The 20,775-nt window shown below is 40.6% G+C and overlaps 1 protein-coding gene across 2 annotated transcripts in view; it reads left to right on the plus strand.

Moving 5' to 3' along the window:
* Window positions 1-20,775, plus strand: part of kdm2a (lysine demethylase 2A) — a 58,806-nt gene that overhangs the window by 24,681 nt on the left and 13,350 nt on the right. The window contains exons 5-12 of one of the 2 annotated variants that reach the window (XM_008111267.2): window positions 1,772-1,818; window positions 2,144-2,322; window positions 2,696-2,802; window positions 3,244-3,337; window positions 7,909-8,062; window positions 8,491-8,606; window positions 10,480-10,606; window positions 11,611-12,002. In XM_008111267.2, coding sequence (XP_008109474.1) covers window positions 1,772-1,818; window positions 2,144-2,322; window positions 2,696-2,802; window positions 3,244-3,337; window positions 7,909-8,062; window positions 8,491-8,606; window positions 10,480-10,606; window positions 11,611-12,002 — 1,216 coding nt within the window. Of the gene's footprint in view, window positions 1-1,771; window positions 1,819-2,143; window positions 2,323-2,695; window positions 2,803-3,243; window positions 3,338-7,908; window positions 8,063-8,490; window positions 8,607-10,479; window positions 10,607-11,610; window positions 12,003-16,598; window positions 16,750-20,775 lie in introns of those variants that run through there. The other variant, XM_008111278.3, reaches the window with a different exon arrangement.

Raw genomic sequence — 20,775 nt, forward strand, 5'->3', positions numbered from 1 at the left:
GACTACAGTTTGAATCCGTACTCAGCCATGGATGACCTTAGACAAGTCATATTCTAAAAAGAAGGTAAGGGCAAACACTAAGCAAGGCTTGACAAGAAAATCCCATGATAGGTTCACCTTGGGAGTACCATAGGTTGCGCAACAGCAGCAAAGGCAAATTGTCACAGGGTTTCTTGATAAAATCTGTTCAGAGAGGATTTGCCTTTACCTTCCTCTGAGAAACTTGCCCATAATTTCCCAGTGACTTTCCATGCCTGAGTGGGGATTTGAACCCTGGTCTCCAGAGCTCAAACCACTGTAACACATTGGCTTTCAGTTCATCTAGCCCAATATTATTTGGATGGATGGGATTTAACACTTCCCGAGGAATGATAACTATAAAATAATGAAAACTTTAAAACTCATAAAAATAAGAAGGCATGAAAACAATGAAAAATTTATCCTAAGCCTCTCAAATCAAAACATTGGAAAAATAGCATGTCTTTCAAGCATGTCTTTCACTGGCACTTAGCTAACAAAAAAGTTGGTTCTGAGCAAAGCTCATTGTGGAGAGAATTCTTTACCTGGGGTGCCACAGTTGATAGAGAGGCATCCATCAATCTTCTCCCAATTTTCTTTTCTGCGACCCAAAGAACAGCGGTTGTCTGGGGGCATGCTTTCCTTTTCCAGTACCTTAGCAGCCTCATTTCTGCTCACTCATGACAGCTTTTATCTTTATTTACATTTTTCAAACCATTTACAAATTCACACTCACTCATCGTCGTGGTCCTGTTGCAAAAGAGGAATAAATCATGGTGTCTAGGACATGTATGCTCTGCTTATCATTCTCATCATTCAAGGACAGCCTACCAATGTTATATACAATTCCTTTCCCCAGAAAAGCCCAACCTTTCAGTCTAGGCATGTCCACTCCCTTTCACACCTGGTTTGGTCACTACATGCTTAGCAGAATGAGCTTTTTTACCTTTACACATCCATCAATCTAAGTCTCTCTAGGTAGGACTCCTTGAGGGCACTCAGGGCTAACCACTGGTAGTCAAGCAGATGCTAACACTTCTTCTGGATGAAAATATTATGTCTGATAGTATCAGAGCTTGCAACTGATCCAAGAGAATGAACAGGATCATGGTTTTTGGTCTCTTTCTATGCACAGGATATGAGAGCAGCTGAAGGTATCAGGGCTGGGGTTGGGTTTTAACCAACCCAGACATTTGATAAGGTTAAAATGAATACAAGTAACCAGTTTTATATCCCACTCCACAAAATAACCAGAGTTGAGTGCCACCCATGCCAACTAGAAGCACTGAGGGCATTCTGATTCAAAGGATTCCTGTTCACTACCTGGGTAAATCATTATTTTTAGATCTTGAGTAGCTAATAGTCCAGTAAGAAACTACTTCATTTGCCCTTTTTATTTATACTACTTTTCAGTTGAATCTCATAAAAACTGGTTTGTATTCAATTGAATATTTTTTATTATAAGCATAAATGTTGGAGTGGTGATCCTCTGTCTTGAAATGGGTATGGTTGAGGCTGAAATTGACTCACACAGGATTGTGCTAAATGTGCACCTCTTGACAACCTTTTGCCACATACACTATTGCCCTCTGATGAGGACAGTCTCAGCTGCAAAACCTAAAGAACCAAGATGGAGGGAAAGGGAGAAGAGGAGTGTCTCATCTCCTCATTAGCTCCTTACAAGGCAAATGCATTCTGACATTATGGTCTGCCAAAAGTGGGAATATCATATTTGGTTATTTTTCTATTGCAGTATGCCAGATCCAGACTTCAGTGTGAATGATGTGCGGCTCTACGTAGGTAATTATATTCTCCTGTTCTGAGTTAATCAGTGAGGGACTGTCTAATAAACACACACACACACACACACATTTGAATTTGGCATAGAATTTCCTTTTGACTAAACTTTTAAGTTAAACTGCATAACTATGGCCTTGTAGAGAAACAGTAAAATAAATTTTTGTTTAAAGGCCAAGGCCCCTAAGTCATATGGCCTTAGCTACAAAATCCATGCACTCCCCATCATTGGCCTCCTATGTGTTTTTGTTTCCTCTTGTGCTTCCCTTTTTATCTTCCCTGCTGCAATTCAAAGCTAAGCTTGTCATGCATCTCTGTGTCCAAACAGGGAGTCGCAGAATGGTGGATGTCATGGATGTTAACACGCAAAGAGACATTGAGATGACTATGGCACAGTGGGCACGCTATTATGAAACTCCAGAGGAAGAGCGAGAAAAGCTTTATAACGTCATCAGCCTGGAATTCAGTCATACGAGGCTTGAGAACCTGGTGCAAAGACCAAATACGGTTAGTGGAGTGCACTTTCTTCCCTTGAGGACTTCATCCTTGAATGGTGATGAAGGGTAATTCTCTGGCGGGTGCAGAGGAGTAATCCACAAGGATGTGAGTTAATCCACACCTTTTGAATCAGACATTGTTACACAACTGCCTTTATATCAATGTGTTGAAAGTTAAACGTTGTTAGGTATAAGGCCTTGTCAAAAATTACGATTTGTTCTCAGACATTTGAATGACCTCAACACGTATTCCTTGATCTTTATTCCTTGATCTTTATTTTATTTATAACTTAGAATTGTATTCTATTGCAGTTAGACTGCCCAGTAACTAAGTTGCCTGTATTTAAAATGCCAATTTTGGCCTAATATCTGTATGATTTCAGGTGGACTTGATTGATTGGGTTGATAACATGTGGCCAAGACATCTGAAGGAAAGCCAGACAGAATCAACGAATGCTATTCTAGATATGCAGTATCCCAAGGTGCAAAAGTAAGTTGCGTTGAAATTTTTAATTTGAGATGCTCTGAATGTTGTTCGAAGTTTGCTTTCAATACTTGACAGCAGAATCTTAAAAGCGCTGTCAAATCTTGTCCTAAGCAGTTGCAGTAGCACATTATATTATAGAAAGCCAAGATAGATGCAGATATTACACTAACAGAAATTGTAACAGTGCACTAGCAGTGCTTCCTCTTACCCACTGTTCTGACACAGTAGTATCTATGCTTCTTATGGGTCATTTTAGTTCAACAGTGATTGGTATGAGAATCAGTATCTTGAATGTCTGTAGAATCTGGATGACTAGAGTTCTTACTCAGAATGCAAATTATCCACAGAAAATGGTTAGCAAGTATTCCAGGGCCAAACATTTACCTTTACATCGAAATACATGTTTGTTTGATTGAGTTTGAATTGCAATTTCATTCATTTCAGGTACTGTTTGATGAGTGTCAAGGGCTGTTATACCGATTTCCATGTAGACTTTGGTGGAACTTCTGTATGGTATCATATCCACAGAGGAGGGAAGGTATTGTGCCTCTTCCAGCAAGCTGTTCTATTGCCGGGGGGGGGGGGGGGGGAGGGCTTAAATATTGTTAGTAGAATAGCAATTGGATCACTCTATGTTATGATGTATAGATCTAGAAATCGATGCAAAAAACTTGAATCAATTTATCTATGAGCCAATGTAAGTACTGCACCTTATCCCTTATCAAAAAGGAACCATCTCCTTGAAGTAGAGTCGGGAAAAGAGCATAGTCCAACCTAGGGGAATCTAAAAGAAGCTCCAACCCTCTCTACTCTCACAGTGCTCATTTGAGGAAACAGCCAAAGATCTGCCATTGCCATTTTCCTGCCAAAACATTCAAAAAAGTATAGAAATAGTGGTGGCATGGAAAGATAGATGCTTCTTTTGTTTCTCCTAGAGTAGACTAAGCACTTGACATTTGGCACTCTTCTGAAAAAAAGAGATTGATCCTTTAGCTCTTATCAAAAAAAGGGAGTGAAGTGTCTTTTTGAATGCCTGGGTGGGAAAATGGTGGCAGCGACTAGAGCCAAAGGCAGTTGGCCCTCTGAGGTGGTGTTGCCATTTTCCCAGCTTCATTGAATGGCCCTCAGTTTATCCATAGGTTATATCAAAATCTATCATTTTGGCACCAAACCTCCCCTCTACTCATACTTGAGGTTGACTTATACATGAGTTTATACAATACATTCTTGCCCACCAAGAGATCTCAAACATAAGGCCCTGTGAATTGTGGAGTCGGTTTAGCTTTCTTCAGCACTAGCCTGGCATTTCACTAAAAGAAGTAAAAGACAGAGATAATATTGATAACCAAAGTATGGTTTTGTTGTGGCCACTGAAGGGTTCCTGTTGATCACTTTTTGAATTCTTTGGGTACTACATGTAGCTTATCAGGTAGTATTTGAACTTTAAAGTGCAAAATCCATGCTCATTATGTTATTGTACATAATTTTAATTGGTAGAACATACAAGCAAATAAATTATGATTAAAAACTAGTTTATACTTAATTATAATATCTAAACTGGTTGCTTTGAAGATCTTATTTTGCATAAGCAAGTTGCGAGTATTTTAAATAAATCTCTTAGTGGATCATTCAGTAAAATGTTTTTGACATAATACTGAGAAGTTAAGCATTTCTACTAAATATGCTCTAAAACCTTTAGGATTTGTGTTCAAGTGTTACATAGCATTCTGGTTTAAACCTTTACTATACCCAGTTAGGTACTCTTTCTGTCATATTGCTGTTTCGGGAATTCTTATGGGCCTTTCATCTAACCTGCTGTGCTGATTTAAACAGCGTTTGTGCCCATACATAATCCATAATTAAGTATTAGACATTATACTGCTTGTGTGTAATCTCTGGGTGCATTGAACATGCAGTTGTAGTCCATGTTGACTTAACTTCTGTGGTCTTTCTTGTACTAAAAGTACACTTTTTGTACTCATCTTCTCTTTGTGTATGTGTTTAGAGCAATAGTAGTGGCATAAGAAATTATACTTAACTGAGTCTCAGTGTTTGGGGTCATACTTAGCAATAATAGGAGGTCCGTAGCAAAGACTGTTAAATTCCATTTCCTCTTAATATGCATGCCCTATTTTTGTGTTATTAGTTTTTATGCACATACAAATTCCTAACTCGGGGAGTCCTCTTGGGGAGATAAAGCAGGATAAAAATAAATTATTATTATTATTATTATTATTATTATTATTATTATTATTAACTGAGTGTGTTTCTTTGTTCAATTTTCATGTACCCCCTTTCCATTTTTTCCATGAATTCATGGAATACCATTTATCGATCTGCCAGGCAGAAGTTCTGTTTTCACTCCGGGAAGATCCATCCCGTTGGGGAACTTCTGAGGTTCCCTTTTCCATCATTTTAGGGCTATCGAGACAGAAATGGGCACACTTAGAGGAGACATTTACCACTGCAAGCCCACCAAGTTTCAAAATGTTTGAGTCATCCATTGATTTTTAGGAAATCTTCAAATTTCTAGAAATAAAATCTCCTTTACAAAATCCCAAAAAGGTATCCCTTGGAATTTTTTCACAGTGACAGTAAGCAGCATCAGGGTATCATTCCTGCCAACTTTCATGAAGAGCCACACATCCCACAATTTGTAGGAATTTAGAAGTTTTTTTACTAATAAAAATGTAAATATTTGGGGAGTGGGAAGGTGCAGGACAGAAGACAGAAGCAAGAAGATAGATAGGTCTGGTGGGGGATTGAATTCTCCCTGTGGGGACTCAAGGGAGTCAGGCTGTCCCCTCCCTTCACTAAACCACCACCCCACAAAGATAAAAAATATTTGAACAAGCATCCCCCCCCCAAAAAAAATGCCCTTTCACAGCCCCCCCCCCCAAATGCACGCCCACCCTCACTTCCATAGCAAAATAGTAAAAAGGAAGTACTGAAAGATATTAAAAATTTAATAAAATTGCCAAAGGAAAATACTGGAATTGAGTCCAAAAGCAAGAGCTCTTAAGTAGCGATGGCACTGAGAGAGAACACAGAGCTAGCTAGCACATGATCTCTCCCTATCAGAAGCCAGGATGCCACAGGAAAATGGAGGAATTTGCCCTGGTATATATAGACCAGTTTGATGAACAAATGTGTGATCTGTTTTATTGCTCTGGTTGGCTCAGACAAGGCTAAGGTGGGAAATCCCCATGTGTGTGTGGCTGCTGCTGCTGCCATGGTGCTCTCGAAAGCAGCCGTTTTCGGAAGCCCTATGGTCTGTTTCGGCCGAGTCAAACCTAAGCCCTCTGCCTGTCCGTTTCTGGGGATTCAATTTCCGAAACTGCCAAATTTCCCAGATCCTGTTTTGAAAAATGACACAATGCACAGTCCTAGTAGTTATAGCAAGTAAAACATTGAGATCCTTATCTTCTTGATACTTGTCTTTTTGAATGATTACTATTTCCTTAATTTTGTTGCCTCTGTGATTCCTAAATATAATTTACATTCATGCTAATTTAGTTACTGAAATTTTGTTTTTTATTAAACTTGTAATAAATCATCCTAACAGTATAAAGGTTGAATTAAGTGTGAAAGACAAGTAATGTGACAGAACTCTTAAATACTAAAATCAGTATTTTCTGAAGATTTGTAAAGGATCTGAATCTGTTGTTTCCCTTAATATTGAAAAAAAAAATTCATTGTCTCATCATTGCTACAAAATGTAGCCATAAAGATTTCACCCACTCACGGTCTTCATAATGATGTCTTGGTTTTTTCTACTCCTTTGATCTTCTCTTTCTTGGCATATTGTATTGCTGCAGTGACTCTCATTTTTCCTGAGCAGTGTTGGCTCTGTGCTCTTTGTAATTTCAGATCATATAGATCATGTGTTAATATTGTCCACTCAAAACAGGCTTCCTATATATAAAATACAAAGAGCAATCCCCACATAATACAAACCACTGCTTTTTACAGCAAATAGTTTTTCCAACCATAAGTGTTTACATTAATATACATGGAGAACATACAGGCTGTGTTCCACTCAGTTGGTGATGGTTCTACTGCTTTGCAGGTGTGTTGAACTATTGCTCTGATCAGCCCTTGCCACCAAAACCATTTTTCATTCTGGCTGGGGCTGATGGAAAACATTTCCATGACATAAGTTTGAGAAAGGATGACCCACTATGTACATAAGATGGATAGTGTTGAAATGGTAGAGATTAAGGAGTAGTTTAGTAGGGATAAAGGTACTGATAGAATGCTTCAGATCAGAGCTGAGAACTTAGTGTTCATTTAGAGAATTCACTTCTTGGGAAGAGGGTGCTAAAAAAAAGACAACAGTCATTAGAGTGCAGTCAGCAGCATACAAGAAGACAAGAGGCAGGAGAATGAAATGTGGGGGAAGTTCTAAGTGGTTTAATTCACCTCTTAAGTGATTTTATCCGCTTTAAATCATTACTACACATTACAATTTTTAAAATGGTAACATTTACGTCTCTTCTCCAGAAGAGTTGGACATATGCAGTCGGTCTGCATATTCCACCACCTGTAGCTAGAAAATATTAAAAACAACTTTCTAAAAGCAAACCGTAATTGTGATGTTTTATATAAGGGACACCCTTTTACTACAACTTTATATATAATGGTACTTGATCATCCACAAATGTTGGTGTCCGCAGGGGTGGAGGGTCCTGGAATCAGCCCAGCAGTTAGCACGAGCCCAGTGATTGTTAGGATAACACAATTTCCAAACATAATGGTGGTTCTTGTTTCTTCTTCACTATTGATGTCTTTATCCAGTGTATCCATTCTATTGTGCTAAGTATGAAGTGACTGAGATGACAATAATTTACAAGTCACTATCCCTCAACTACTCATTGCATAGTTATAAAATGGTGTTTTCTTGGCAAGATTTATTATGGCAGATTCCGTTTTCTTCCCCTGAGGCTGAGAGAATGCAGCTTGCCTCAAGCCAGTCCGAGTTTCGATGACTCAGTGGGAATTTGAACCCTCGTCTCCCTGAGTCCTAATCCAACATTTAGATCAAAGTAGTAAATGGATCTCTGGTATAACAGTGTGATGGCCTCCTTAATCTGTTGTTTCTTCTTGCAGGTCTTCTGGCTAATTCCACCTACTCCCCAGAACCTGGAATTGTATGAAAACTGGTTGCTTTCAGGAAAGCAAGGTGACATCTTTCTTGGTGACAGGGTGGCAAACTGCCAGCGTATTGAGCTCAAGCAAGGTTATACCTTTGTCATACCCTCAGGTAGATACAAACAGAATTCAAGTTTCTCTTATTAAAACAATTACATCTTGTAGCTTCTCTGTTAACCTTGTGGCTTGAATAGTTGTTTCCGTCTTCACCCACTGATGTTGTCTGCACGTGGAAAGGTTTAGGAGAGCAAGATTGAAGGGAATGGGGCACAGTCAAGATAAGGAAATAATCTCTGTATCAAGTTGAAGCATCACTCCTTTATAAATAAATACATATATTTTAAGTATACTTTCAAAAGGGCAAGTGAAACCAATACTAACTGCTGGGACCGAAAGCAGCCCTCCTTTTCAGCCTTTATAGACAATTTTGAATTCAGAAAGTATTCCAGTTGAGGTTGGAAAACACAAACTGCAACAGTGGTACAAAACTCCTCTAACTCTGGAATACCAGAATGTCTAATCCATAGGCTTTTCCCTCAGGTTGGATTCATGCTGTGTACACTCCTATGGACACTCTTGTTTTTGGAGGTAACTTTCTGCACAGTTTCAACATCCCCATGCAGCTTCAGATTTACAATATTGAAGATCGTACAAGGGTAAGAAGCTTTTAAAAGGGCTTTAAAAACCTGAGTATCTTATGCGTTTTAAGAGTAATATTCTCACAGAATTAAAACTTCTGAATTTCTGTTCATCTTTATTAGTTAGTGAATGTAACTACAGTTTTTAATGGTGTTGGGATATGCTATATTGCTTTTAAAAGGTAGGTGCATGCATTGACGTTAGGTGGTATTTTGTGCAACAATTGATGCACTACCATGATCACCCTTGATCAAACCAGTATTATACTATAGCGCTCAGTAACAGTTGGACTCCCTTTTTATTAATTACACTAAAGGAAGCCCTTGTATTTCAGGTTCTATCATGGATAACTAGAATGTCCATATTGGCAGTCACATTAATCTTCATCTCTTTGGGAAAATATCCTTGTTTTTCAACAACTAAATCTCTTTCACTGCGTACTAAGAGGTTGTGCAAACTCTAGCGGTATTCCATTGTGTCATAAAGACAAGAGATCATACAAATATATGTTTCTAAATTCAAATAGTCCAGTCTAATCCAGTACCAGCAGTCCCCAAGATACAAATATCTGACTTAACATCTGACTCTAGTTACAAACGGGGATGAGACAACAGGAAGTGAGAGGAAATCTACCCCTAGGAAGGGAGATTTACTCTTTTAAGAGTTATCATGAGGAAAAGATGTCTCCACTGAAGCTTTATCACCAATTCTTGTTTCCACAGTGACCCAAAATTTTCAAAATCAAAATCGAAGTGCCACAGGGACAGAAAGCAAAGTGAAATCTTTTGATCTGGGGCACAGACAGCAAAATAAAAGTTTCAGAGGTGTTGATCCTTCTCCGTGTTATCCAAAACTAAAAACAAATTACTGGAGTTACACTTTAAAATGTACCTGTTCCAACTTATATACGAATTCAACTTAAAAACTAACCTACACAACCTATCTTGTTCATAACTGTGGTCAGTTTCCATCATTCAGATAGCTCAGAAGTCTCAAAAGCAAGAGAAAGCATTCGGTGATGATGTTCAACAGTACCTAGCCCTTATTGTTGATTTAGAGGCCTTGGTTTTCTAATTATACCAGGGATGAAATAAACTCCTGCTCCCAGAAAAAAATGAGTCCTAAAAAAATCTGATGCACCCAAGTCTCATAAAGTACAGTTCCCTTACAAATGCAGTTTCTACTGACTATTTTTTTCCAGCTCAGTATGAAGAAAATGGAGGTGGAGAAAAGGCCAAAAATGGCCTCTGGGCCTTCCAGAGTTCCTCATATCTGAGATATGGTTAAACATAGCCCAGTATTCTCACATACACAATATTTGTTTGTTTGTTTTTATAAAAAATACAATTTTCTTCCATTAGTGGAAATTTTTCAGGGTGAAGTTCTTCTTACAAGACAATCCTGCTGGCAGAAATAGTAGGGAAGACTTTTGTCAGTTTCCCTCCTTTACTCTCTGCAAATCTGTTCAGGTAACTTAGCAAACTCTTTTGTGATCAAGGGAGCATTTCATGAACATTTTGCTCCCTCTCCCTCTGCCTCAGCTGCTTTGGTAGAGTCACTCGCTGAATTGAAAGTTTTGTGAAATAATGTTTGGATTCAAGTGGCAGTGTCTGTTACTACTGTTTGACATACTGGGAATTCTAAAAGGTTGATGAGTTGAGATGAGATCGTTCATCTGCAAAAGCTATGCTAACTCTCCATGTGAGGCTTGGTTGGTTTGTATACACATTAAAAACAATGTTAACTTTTGGGAACTTAATATTCACTTACTAAACTGCTGTACATCATCTTTGTGTGTATTTCCAGCCTATTTCCTCCTAAGTAGGCTCTTAATAAAGGAAGGGGACATGTGAGTATCTTCTTAACTTGGTCCTCTTTGCCCATTGACAGGTCCCCAATAAATTTCGCTATCCCTTTTATTATGAAATGTGCTGGTATGTATTGGAACGCTATGTCTACTGCATCACAGGCCGTTCCCACCTGACCAAGGACTTTCAGAAGGAATCCCTGAACATGGGTAAGACTTGCTGTTCTAACTTCTTTTTGTTCTGCTTTGAAATCCTAAATCTCTCCCAGTCCCACTGAATGTGTTATAAATTTAGCAAAGGCCTTAATTCCCTTTAATGCTTTCTACATGTTTAGGCCTCTGCTTTGAGAGGTATTTTAATATTTTTGAAGAGTTGCTCTATAACTTAGCTGGGTGATATGAAAATATAGATAGCATGGCTTTGTGATTTCTAGGATAGTGAAGAGAGATGACTGAGAAGTAAGCAGTGCTATAGAAGCCTTTCCCCAGATGGGAAGCACAGTAGAGCATAGTTGCTGGTATATATGCATGCTCACTCTTTTGCCATCTGTGTGTGTGTGTGTAAGCAGATACAGAGCTCTCCCTGGGGTCAGGCTGCTAAGTGAACAGTATAAATGCTGAACCACCTTAATTTCATCTAATGAGTGTTTGCCCAAAGACTGGAGAGCAGAAGAAAAACACACTCACACTTGTCATCAGCCAGGGAACTTGGGGCCATGGGAATCCTGCGTTCCCAGCTTCCCATTAATAATAGCAAGACAAAGACTAGACCAGTCTGACCCATTCATCAACCAAAGAAGGAGGAGATGCAGGGAACTTACTCCTCCTTCCCAGCCAGAAAGAACAGTCTACTCCAATTGCTTTCCACCTTGGAATGTAAAAGTATGGGGAAAGGCTGCTTCAGTTACATCTTTTGGCCAGTGCAATAAGAATCAGCACTTGCAAAGCAGGATCACCTTGACCAAAACTGCATTTAAATGCCTGCTTTATAGTTCACCATTTTATTCTGGTATAGGAAAAGTTAATGCAGCTCTTCTTTCTTTTTGAGTTCCATTTTGAGCTCTGTTTTTTTTAATCCTGGAAGCTTAATGGTAGTTGTTTATTATTGTGAGCTGCTTTGGAAGGAAGTGTTTCTGAAAAGTGGAATCAAATGCAGTAAATAAAGTTATCAGGCATATTTAGCTCAATATCATTGTTCTGGTCTTTTAATACAGATATGGAATTGTGTGGCTCAGAGTCAGGAAATCTGGATGAAGATGATGGAACAGAAGGGAAGGAGCTACGTCGCCCAATCACCAGACGATCAGTCCTCACCAGCCCTGTGGCCAATGGTGCTAATCTAGACTATGAAGAAGTAAATAAAGGCTGTCGGAGTTTGCCCTGTCTCAAGAGGACTCTCTCCATGGAGTCTGACTCCAGCCGTGGCTCTCACAACGGCCAAGCCTGGGACTCTCATGGCCCTCAGAAGGGCAAGAAGGTGCACCTGACACAGTTTGAGCTTGAGGGTCTACGCTGTCTTGTAGATAAACTGGAATCTTTGCCTCTGCACAAGAAATGTGTGCCCACAGGCATAGAGGACGAGGATGCCCTTATTGCAGATGTTAAGGTATGATGCAAATTCATTCATCTTATTTTTCTGTTCTACAACTTCTTTAGCACTAACCAAGGTTAAAATAGAAAAGGCAGTATCCAGCCTGCAGCATACATGTAACGTGGGTGAGTTCCATGGTTTGAAAGCTCAAAGGCTGTGCTGCAGTGTTGTGGCTGTTTCTCAATAGAGTTCAATTGACTTTTTTTTATAAAATCTTTTAACAGTTTTCCTGGAACTGTTCATTCTCTATCTCCAGACATATTAGGCTCTGCCACCTCCATAATAGATGCACAGTAATTGTAAACTTGATAACATGTGATGGTTCCCCCCATCCTTACTGAGGCTTGCAGGGTTGTTTTTCTTTTGATTCCCCATGTTGTGAAAAAGGGCCAACCAACTTTATCCATATGACCAACTGCGATCATGTGTCCTCTACTCCTTTCTTCCTGTGTGTCCTTGAGTATTTTGGAAATTGATTGAAACTGGTTGTGGGGACATTTATTGGAAGCAGATTCCACTCAGTAAGGCTTTTACTATTCTTTTTGTTCCTGGCCTTATTGGCTTCCATAGCATCAAATAGGGTCTTACGCAGCCCACAGGGTGGAAAAGTCATCAGATGATGCTCCAGTGACCCTGATATATGAGATAGCAGTAATTAATGTAATTGATCAGTAATAATTGATAGATATTGGGAAAATGGGTGAAAGCTGCGTGTCTTATTTTTCCTTACATCTTGGTATTTGCTGCTTCCTGTAGCCAATTTATACATCCTTCTTTGTCATGTACAGTTTCATTTGGGAAAGATAGGATTGTTCATTCCAAATAAGTTTGAAAAAACTTGAAAAATGGAATTGAATACTCTTCCATTATTTGAACCAAGATAGATGTTTGAACCACAAAACGGCCCATATCTTTTAGATGGCGGTAAAGGCTGCTCTTAGTTTAGGTCCTGTTTTGATGGTACAACCTGTCGTGTCATCTCTCCTGTCTGCTGAATAATAATAATAATAATAATAATAATAATAATAATAATAATAATAATAATAATAAAAAACATATTTTTATTTCTTACCCTCCTCTCCCTGCTGAAAAATGTAACCATTGCCAAAGTTTCCATTGAAAAATGTAGTGATTGAACTGAACTGTTGTGATATAAATGTGTGTGGTAAGGATAGGTCAAACTGCTTGATTTCTGATCATCCCAACTATTTTGGTCACAGTATGTTATTGAGAATTGACATTGAAATGTCACTATGAAACATCTGCCTTTCTGATGTCCCATGCACCCATTAGAATTGTGTTGAAATATTCATACAAAACCTGGAGCAGAAAACTACTGTTTACATTTATTTCATTACTCATAGCCTATATAAGCTAGAGGCCTTTATACTCTTATACTTGCATGTGTAACTCTCAAATATTGATACATGCAAGCTTTGTCACTTGTTAATGCCTGCAGAGTACATTAGAGCTAGAACCTGATTTTTCCAGTATATTCTCAGATCAGTAAAATACTATACTTAAATGTATATGAACATGATTGATAAGTTAGCTTTTTATGTATCACTTCAAAACGAAAGGTAATGTGTAAACTAGCTCCTAGGACTAAATGGATGAGAAGTGATATTAAAAGGCATCTGGAAATATTTATTTTTCCATCATTTTATGTGTAGTCTGGGTGGACAACTGCAGCGGTTCCTTTTTAACTTCTTACTCCACACTCAACTTACTCTCTCCTATGGGGGGTACATTTGTTTTTTATTAGTGGTTGATTTTCTTTGTTTTGGTGTGGGGTATCTGCCATAGCATCTGTTGACTAACTTGGATTAATTTTGGCCACAAAATGCAGATGATTCCATGGGCCCAAGAAACTTTTTAAAAATACAGAAGAGAAGAGGGCTCATGTGTTCCACAGGCTGCAGCTTCCCCACCCACCCTTATTATCTATCCTCTACCTGCTGGGCTACTGATGGAGCTTGTGAAGTAATAGATTTTGACCCAGAGACTTCATGACCTAGAGCACTTTTTTACATTGTTTATGTTAAAAGGGTTATAGATGCATAGGCATGATGTTTGCTTAGCTACTTTTGCTTACTTAAGACTTCTAATGTGTAAGCAAAGGTAGTTCTCAGCTAGCCAGTCATGTGATATAGCATCTAGTAATACCTGCTTAGCTGGTATAACATCTGCTTCTCCTACGTGCTTAATAAAACAGTTTTGCTGAATTCTAGTGTTCTGAAAATGTTGATTTGTGAAACTTTGTAGCATTTAGTAATTATTACACAAAACTGTTTGCTAAATTATAATTTTAAGATAGCAAGGGACTCTTCAGATTTATGTTTCACATGTATTTGATAGCAGTGTTATGCTGCAGTATTACCCAATCTTGTCTGATTTTGGAAACCAAGCCAAATGAGTCCTGGTTAGTACTTCTATAGAAGGATGCTAGGGAATGTGATAAGTCTGGGAAGGACTCCTGGTGGAAGTCATTGTTATGAGTCAAAAGTTGACTGTTCTGGCCTAGCCAGACTGAAAGATCTAACTAGAGCAGGTTAAGCTACCTCTTTCACTAGCCAGCACTGTTTGTCAGAGAAGGCTAAAGACCTTGTAAAACAACAACTGCCATGATTCTCTAGCATTGAGCCGTTGTAGTTGAAATGGTGTCAGACTGCATTCATTCTACAATGTAGATAGAACCCTAGATTTACAGGCAGAAAACAGGCACGGTGCTCTACATGCTTTGCAGCTCCACAGAAAAGTCGAATTAACTTTTAAAAGTATTTCCCCTCTTTCACTTCTTGTGCATGGCATTGGTCAAGCCTGTGCAAACCTTTCCTAACTATCCAGTCCAGTTGCGTGGACCCTGGGCCTGTGTGGGAAATTGGAAAGCTCAGGTAGCAGAGGCACTTCCCTTGGAAAACAACACAGGAGCAGAAAGCTACTTGTGGGATCTTTCTTTTGTTTCTTCATGTACCGTAATTTAACCTAAACATTAGGAAGAACTTCCTGACTGTTAGAACTATTCAGCAATGGAATATGCTGCCTTACATTTTGGTAGACGGTTTTTCAGTTCTGGAGGTTTTTAAGCAGAGGCTGGATAGCCATCTGTTGGGGGTGCTTTGGTTGCATGTTCCTGTGTTGCAGAATGGGGTTGAATTGGATAGCCTTTGAGGTTCTCTTCTAACTCTTACGAGTCTGTAAATGTAATGTCAGTGAATGTAATCATATGAGGTGTATATCTGGATGTTGACATATATTCAGATTATACTGGGTTATAATTTATTTGGCAACAGGCACAACAATCAGCACTGGCCACCCCTGGAAAAGTGTGTTATTTTCATTTTCTAAGAGAGTAGAAACCAAGAACATGTGACCTTAGAAATGCCACTGTAGCTGGGTTGCTGTGAGTTTTCCAGGCTGTATGGCCATATTCCATAAGCATTTACTCCCGATATTTCGCCTGCATCTACAGCAGGCATTGTGAGGTATGTTGGAAACTATGCAAGTACAGTGTTCCCTCACTACTTCGCAGTTCACTTTTTTCGGATTCACTATTTCGCGGTTTTTCAATAAACTCTAAAAGACTATTATAAATCATTAAAAAATTACAATTTACAGCCTAAGTAAGGGAGGAAGGAGAAGCCAAAGGGACAGAAAAGGAGCCCAAGTGGCAACAGGAGGAGGAGGAGGCGATTTATCAACATAGGATTGGTTGATAAAGACTTAAAATAGTGTATAACTACTAAAATAATGTATAAATATTAAAATTACTATAGAGTCCCTATTTTGCGGATTTTCGCTTATTGCAGGTGGTCCTGGAACCTAACCCCCGTGATAAGTGAGAGAACACTAGAGTTTACATATCTGTGGAATGTTCAGTGTAGGAAAAATAATTCTGTTTGAGGCAGGTGTGAATGTTTTAATTAGCATTGCAATAGCCTTCCAGTTTCAAGGTCTGGCTATTTACTGGGCAATGGGATCCCCAGATGTTTTTGGCCTACAACTCCTAGAAATCCCAGTTGTTAGGATTTTTGGGAGTTGAAGGCCAAAAACATCTGGGGACCCTGGGTTGAGAACCACTAGTCTAGGGGAATCCTTTGTTGGGAGGTGTTAGCTGGCCCTGATTGATTCATGTCTGGAATTCCTCTGTTTTCTGAGTGGTGTTATTTATTTGCTGTCCTGATTTTAGAGTTTTTTTTAATACTGGTAGCCAGATATTGTTCATTTTCATGGTTCCCACTGTGGCTGTTCAGAGAGCAAGCAGGAGAAAGATAGGGAGAGGCGGACAAGGCAGAGGAGTGGGCGAGCGAAGGCTTGGCTGCAGCCCACTGAGTGAGTGAGTGAGTGAGTTCAAGGCTTGTTCTTCTCCCACTCTAGTCTCCAATTGCAGTAGTAGCGGCGAGGGCGGGGGGGGGAGGCCCTCCGGTTCTGACCAATCAGCCGCCAGCCATCCGCGTGGCCCCGCCCCTTCCCAACTCTGCAGCAGAACGGCTTTGCCTGCTCCCTTCCTCGCTTCCTCGGCCGCCCTTTCTCTTCCGTTGCAAAGCATTGCTGGGAGCTGCATGTGGGTGACGCAGCAGCATTGTTTGCGGGCTTCCGCTGAAGGGCTCGGGAAGGCAGGAGAGTTGCAAAGGGACCGGTTTCCTTTCTGAGGGACAGTCTTGCGTGGAAGCCCCCCGCCGGAGTGCTCACTCGGCAGTCTGCAAAACAAAGGGAAACTTCCTGCGATAACTCCGGTGGAAAGAAGGAAGAAGCAGGCAAGGTCAGGCACGTGGGGAGCTTTGGGGGCGCCTTTCGGACCAGGGAAGGAGGGAGAAAGTCGTTACCAACGTTCCCGAAGGATTATGGTCTTGGGACTTTCCTGCGGGGTTTTATCCGCAGTTTGTTTGAAGGAGGCTCCAATCAGTGCAAGCTTCCCTCCCACACGTAACACACGTTTCCATACTTTATTTCCTAGGGAGCCTCTATAGCAGGCATGGGCAAACTTTGGCCCGCCAGGTGTTTTGGACTTCAACTCCCACCATTCCTAACAGCCGGTAGGCTGTTAGGAATGGTGGGAGTTGAAGTCCAAAACACCTGGCGGGCCAAAGTTTGCCCATGCCTGCTCTTTAATGTAGAGTTAATGCAGTTTGGCACAACTTTGCCATGGCCCGGTGTTACGGAATCATGGGAGTTGTAGTCTTACAAGGTCTTTCATCTTCTCTGCCCAAGGGTGCTGGTGCCTCAGCAAACTACAACTCCTTTGTATTACTCCTGGACAGTCAAAGTGGTGTCAGTAGAATTACACAAAGTTAGCTTGTGCATTTGGGATATTTAGGGATGTTACATCCCAGTGTAGGGGCTCTTCCTAATACCTTCCTGAGTTGGCGGAGAGTTTGCCCTTCCCTGCTGCTTCCCCGAAAGGGCCTCAGGCTGGCCCAGAGAGTGTCCCCCCATCAAGCATGTGCTTTCATGCCCTCAGAGGCCAACCTTTCCTCTGAAGTCCGCGGCACTGGAAGGAAGAGGGTGGGGCTTTGCACATATTGCTGGGTTCCGCAAGGCAGCCACTTCCACCTCCCCCCCCCCCCTTCTCATGGGTAGAGAAATAACTACATTGTTTATAAAGCGCATCATGGGGCGTTCATCTCAAAAATGATTTAAGGGGCATTAAATGCATGTATTTTAATGCAATGAAACATACTTAAATGGGTTGTTGTGAGTTTTCCTGGCTTTATGGCAATGTTCCAACAGCATTCTTTCCTGACATTTCACCTACATCTATGGCAGGCATCCTCAGAGGTTGTGAGGTCTGTTGGAAACTAGGCAAGTAGGGGTTATATATCTGTGAAATGTCTCGGGTGGGAGAAAGAACTCTTGTCTGTTGGGGGCAAGTGTGAATGTTGCAATTGGCCAGCTTGATTAGCATTTAATGGCCTTTCAGCTTCATGGTCTGGCTGCTTACTGTATGGGGGAATCCTTTGTTGGGAGGTGTTAACTGTCCCTGATTGATTCCAGTCTGGAATTCCATGAAAGACAAGTGTTCTTTCTCCCACCCTGGACATTTATTTATTTATTTATTTCCATCATTTCTATCCCGCCCTTCTCACCCAAAGGGACTCAGGGCGGCTTACAAAACTGGCAGAATTCGATGCCAATACACAACAATACAAAAGAATAAAAACACAAGCAGTTAACTACAGATTTAAAACAATACAAAATACTTGAGCCATTCGTCCACAAAACCTTGTACATAAACCTTAGTCCAGACCGAGTCGAAGCCAGCAAAACTTATTCTTTGAACGCTTGCTCACGTAGCCAGGTCTTCACTTTCTTTCTAAAACTCAAAAGGGATGGAGCCTTCCAGATGTCACTAGGGAGGGAGTTCCACAGCCGAAGAGCCACCACTGAGAAGGCCCTGTCTCTCATCCCCGCCAGCCACACCTGTGACATTCCACAGATATATAAACCCCACTTGCTAAGTTTCCAACAGACCTCACAACCTCTAAGGATGCCTGCCATAGATGTGGGTGAAATGTCAGGAGAGGCCATACAGCCTGGAAAACTCACAACAACCCAGTTGTTCCAGCCATGAAAGCCTTTGACGACACATGAAACATACTTAAAGTTTACACTCAGTCTTTAAAACAGTGAAATGGGACTTTAGAGTGCATCTCCACTGTAGAAGTAAGGCAGTTTGACACTACTTTAACGTTCATGGATCAATACTATAGAATCCTGGGGTTTGTAGTTTTGTAAGGTCTTTTGCCTTCTCTGCCAAATAGTGCTGGTGCCTTGCCAAACTACAGCTCCCAAGTTTCCATGGTAATGGGTCATGGAAGTTGAAGTGGTGTCAAACTGCATTAAGTATAGATGTAGCCTCAGTTGCTGTTGTGTGTGAAATAAACTGAATGTTAAAATGTGAACGCTGAGGCCAGGCTTTAGAAAGGCCCACATTTTATTTCTGTTCAGGTAAGGAATAATAGGACCAGCTGTTTCTATTACCCTTGGCTGGCTGAACTGCTGGTCTGAAGGTTGGGTTGCTGGCCTGAAGGTTGCCAGTTTGAATCCGCACATGAGAGAAGCCTCCCAGCTAACACAGCCGGGTGTCCCCTGGGCAACGTCTCTGTAGATGGCCAATTCTCTCACACCAGAAGTGACTTGCAGTACATTCTCAAGTCGCTTCTGACACAATAAAAAACAAATATCCCAACATAAAGAATAAGTAAAGGATAGGCCTGGGTATAACATTCAGGCAGAGGTAACTTTTCTGAGGGAGAGGTATAATTGTGTTAAGCGCATACCACACTGCGATCTTGGATAAATATTGAGATCCTTGTGTCTGGTGACTGTCCCAGTGTTAGGCCTATTTGAGCTGGATTCCTTGTCTTTATTGCTAATGCAGCACCATCTTCTAGGTTTTCCCCCCCTTTAAATTCATCATACCTACATAGTCTCATTGAAAAGAGGAGTATGTTTCTTGGGTTTCTGTGCAATTCCTGTTTGGTGTACCACTTTCTTTAAGGGGAGAGAAGGGGTATAATATTTTGTCTCTGGGAAAGGTGAGCAGTATACAATTCTTTTTCACCATGTATAAGAAGCTAATGCAGGGAGGGGCTGACTACGGTATTAAAATCCCCTGTGATATTCTCCCTCTTCGAGTTTTATAAATTACCTCTTGTTGAACTGTATATTAAAATCTCTAATTTAGGCTAAACCAGTGGTTCTCAACCTGGGATCCCCAGATATTTTTGGCCTTCAACTTCCAGAAATCCTAACAGCTGGTAAACTGCCTGGGATTTCTGGGAGTTGTACGCCAAAAACATCTGGGGACCCCAGGTTGTGAACCACTGGGCTGAACCAAAACACCATGAACTACATTCCACATAATGAAGATAAACCAGCTCTTGTTTCTAGAAAGTTCTGGGAATTGTATTTTCAATGACTTGCTCTTACTTGGCACCTTATATGTGAGTAGAAAACAAATAAACTAACACTTCATTTTTTTAAGAGAAGTAGATTTTTGTCATGCAAGGGCATCTCAGCATTCTCAGAGATTTTTGGGAAGTTGTAAATCTGCTTAAGTTTTTTGTGTGAACCATAAGGTCCTCCTTTGTGGCTTAAATCAGTTTAGCCTGCTGGAAAGCAATCTCGCAGTACAGACTTCATATGGGAGTATGAATCACCTTGCTATGGTAAATGCCAGGGAGAGCAAGTCCAGCCCATGCGGTGTTCTTTCCCTCTTGGCAGCAAGAAACACTGCACTCTCTTCACAAGGCGATGCCAGCAATGTAACCATAGTAACCTCAAGTAAATAAAGCACATCAGCAGCGGCAGCAGTCCTGGGCGGGTGGGTGGTCAGGCTGGACAGCAGAAGCATCAGAACAAGCCAGGTTACCTGAAATTGCATCAACTTGCTGCTAACTCTAAGGCATGGGCTGACAATTTAAAGGTTATGTGGGTTTATGTGGGAGAGAGATGTACTGAAACAGCATGTTGGAAAGATTGTCATTGCTGCCTGCTGTTCAAGGAATATTGCTTCTAGATTAGACTGATCTATGTAGTTCTGATCACTGTAGTTATGCACTAATGCATCAGAGGTGGAATTGTTATATGAGTTGGATGGAAAACACTGCTGCAGCATAGATGAGAAAGAACAACCTTGATCTGGAAGGAGGAGCCACATTATCTGCTTCTGTTTCATCCTTTTCAAAAATTGAAGCTGGCATAGTGTTTTTCAGTAGACATAATAGGAGATTTCTGGCCCAATTCCATGGATGGCAATAGGCAAGCTACCGTATCTCTGTCTCAT

This window comes from Anolis carolinensis, chromosome 1 (assembly GCF_035594765.1).
Source record: "Anolis carolinensis isolate JA03-04 chromosome 1, rAnoCar3.1.pri, whole genome shotgun sequence".
Taxonomy (NCBI): Eukaryota; Metazoa; Chordata; class Lepidosauria; order Squamata; family Dactyloidae; genus Anolis; species Anolis carolinensis.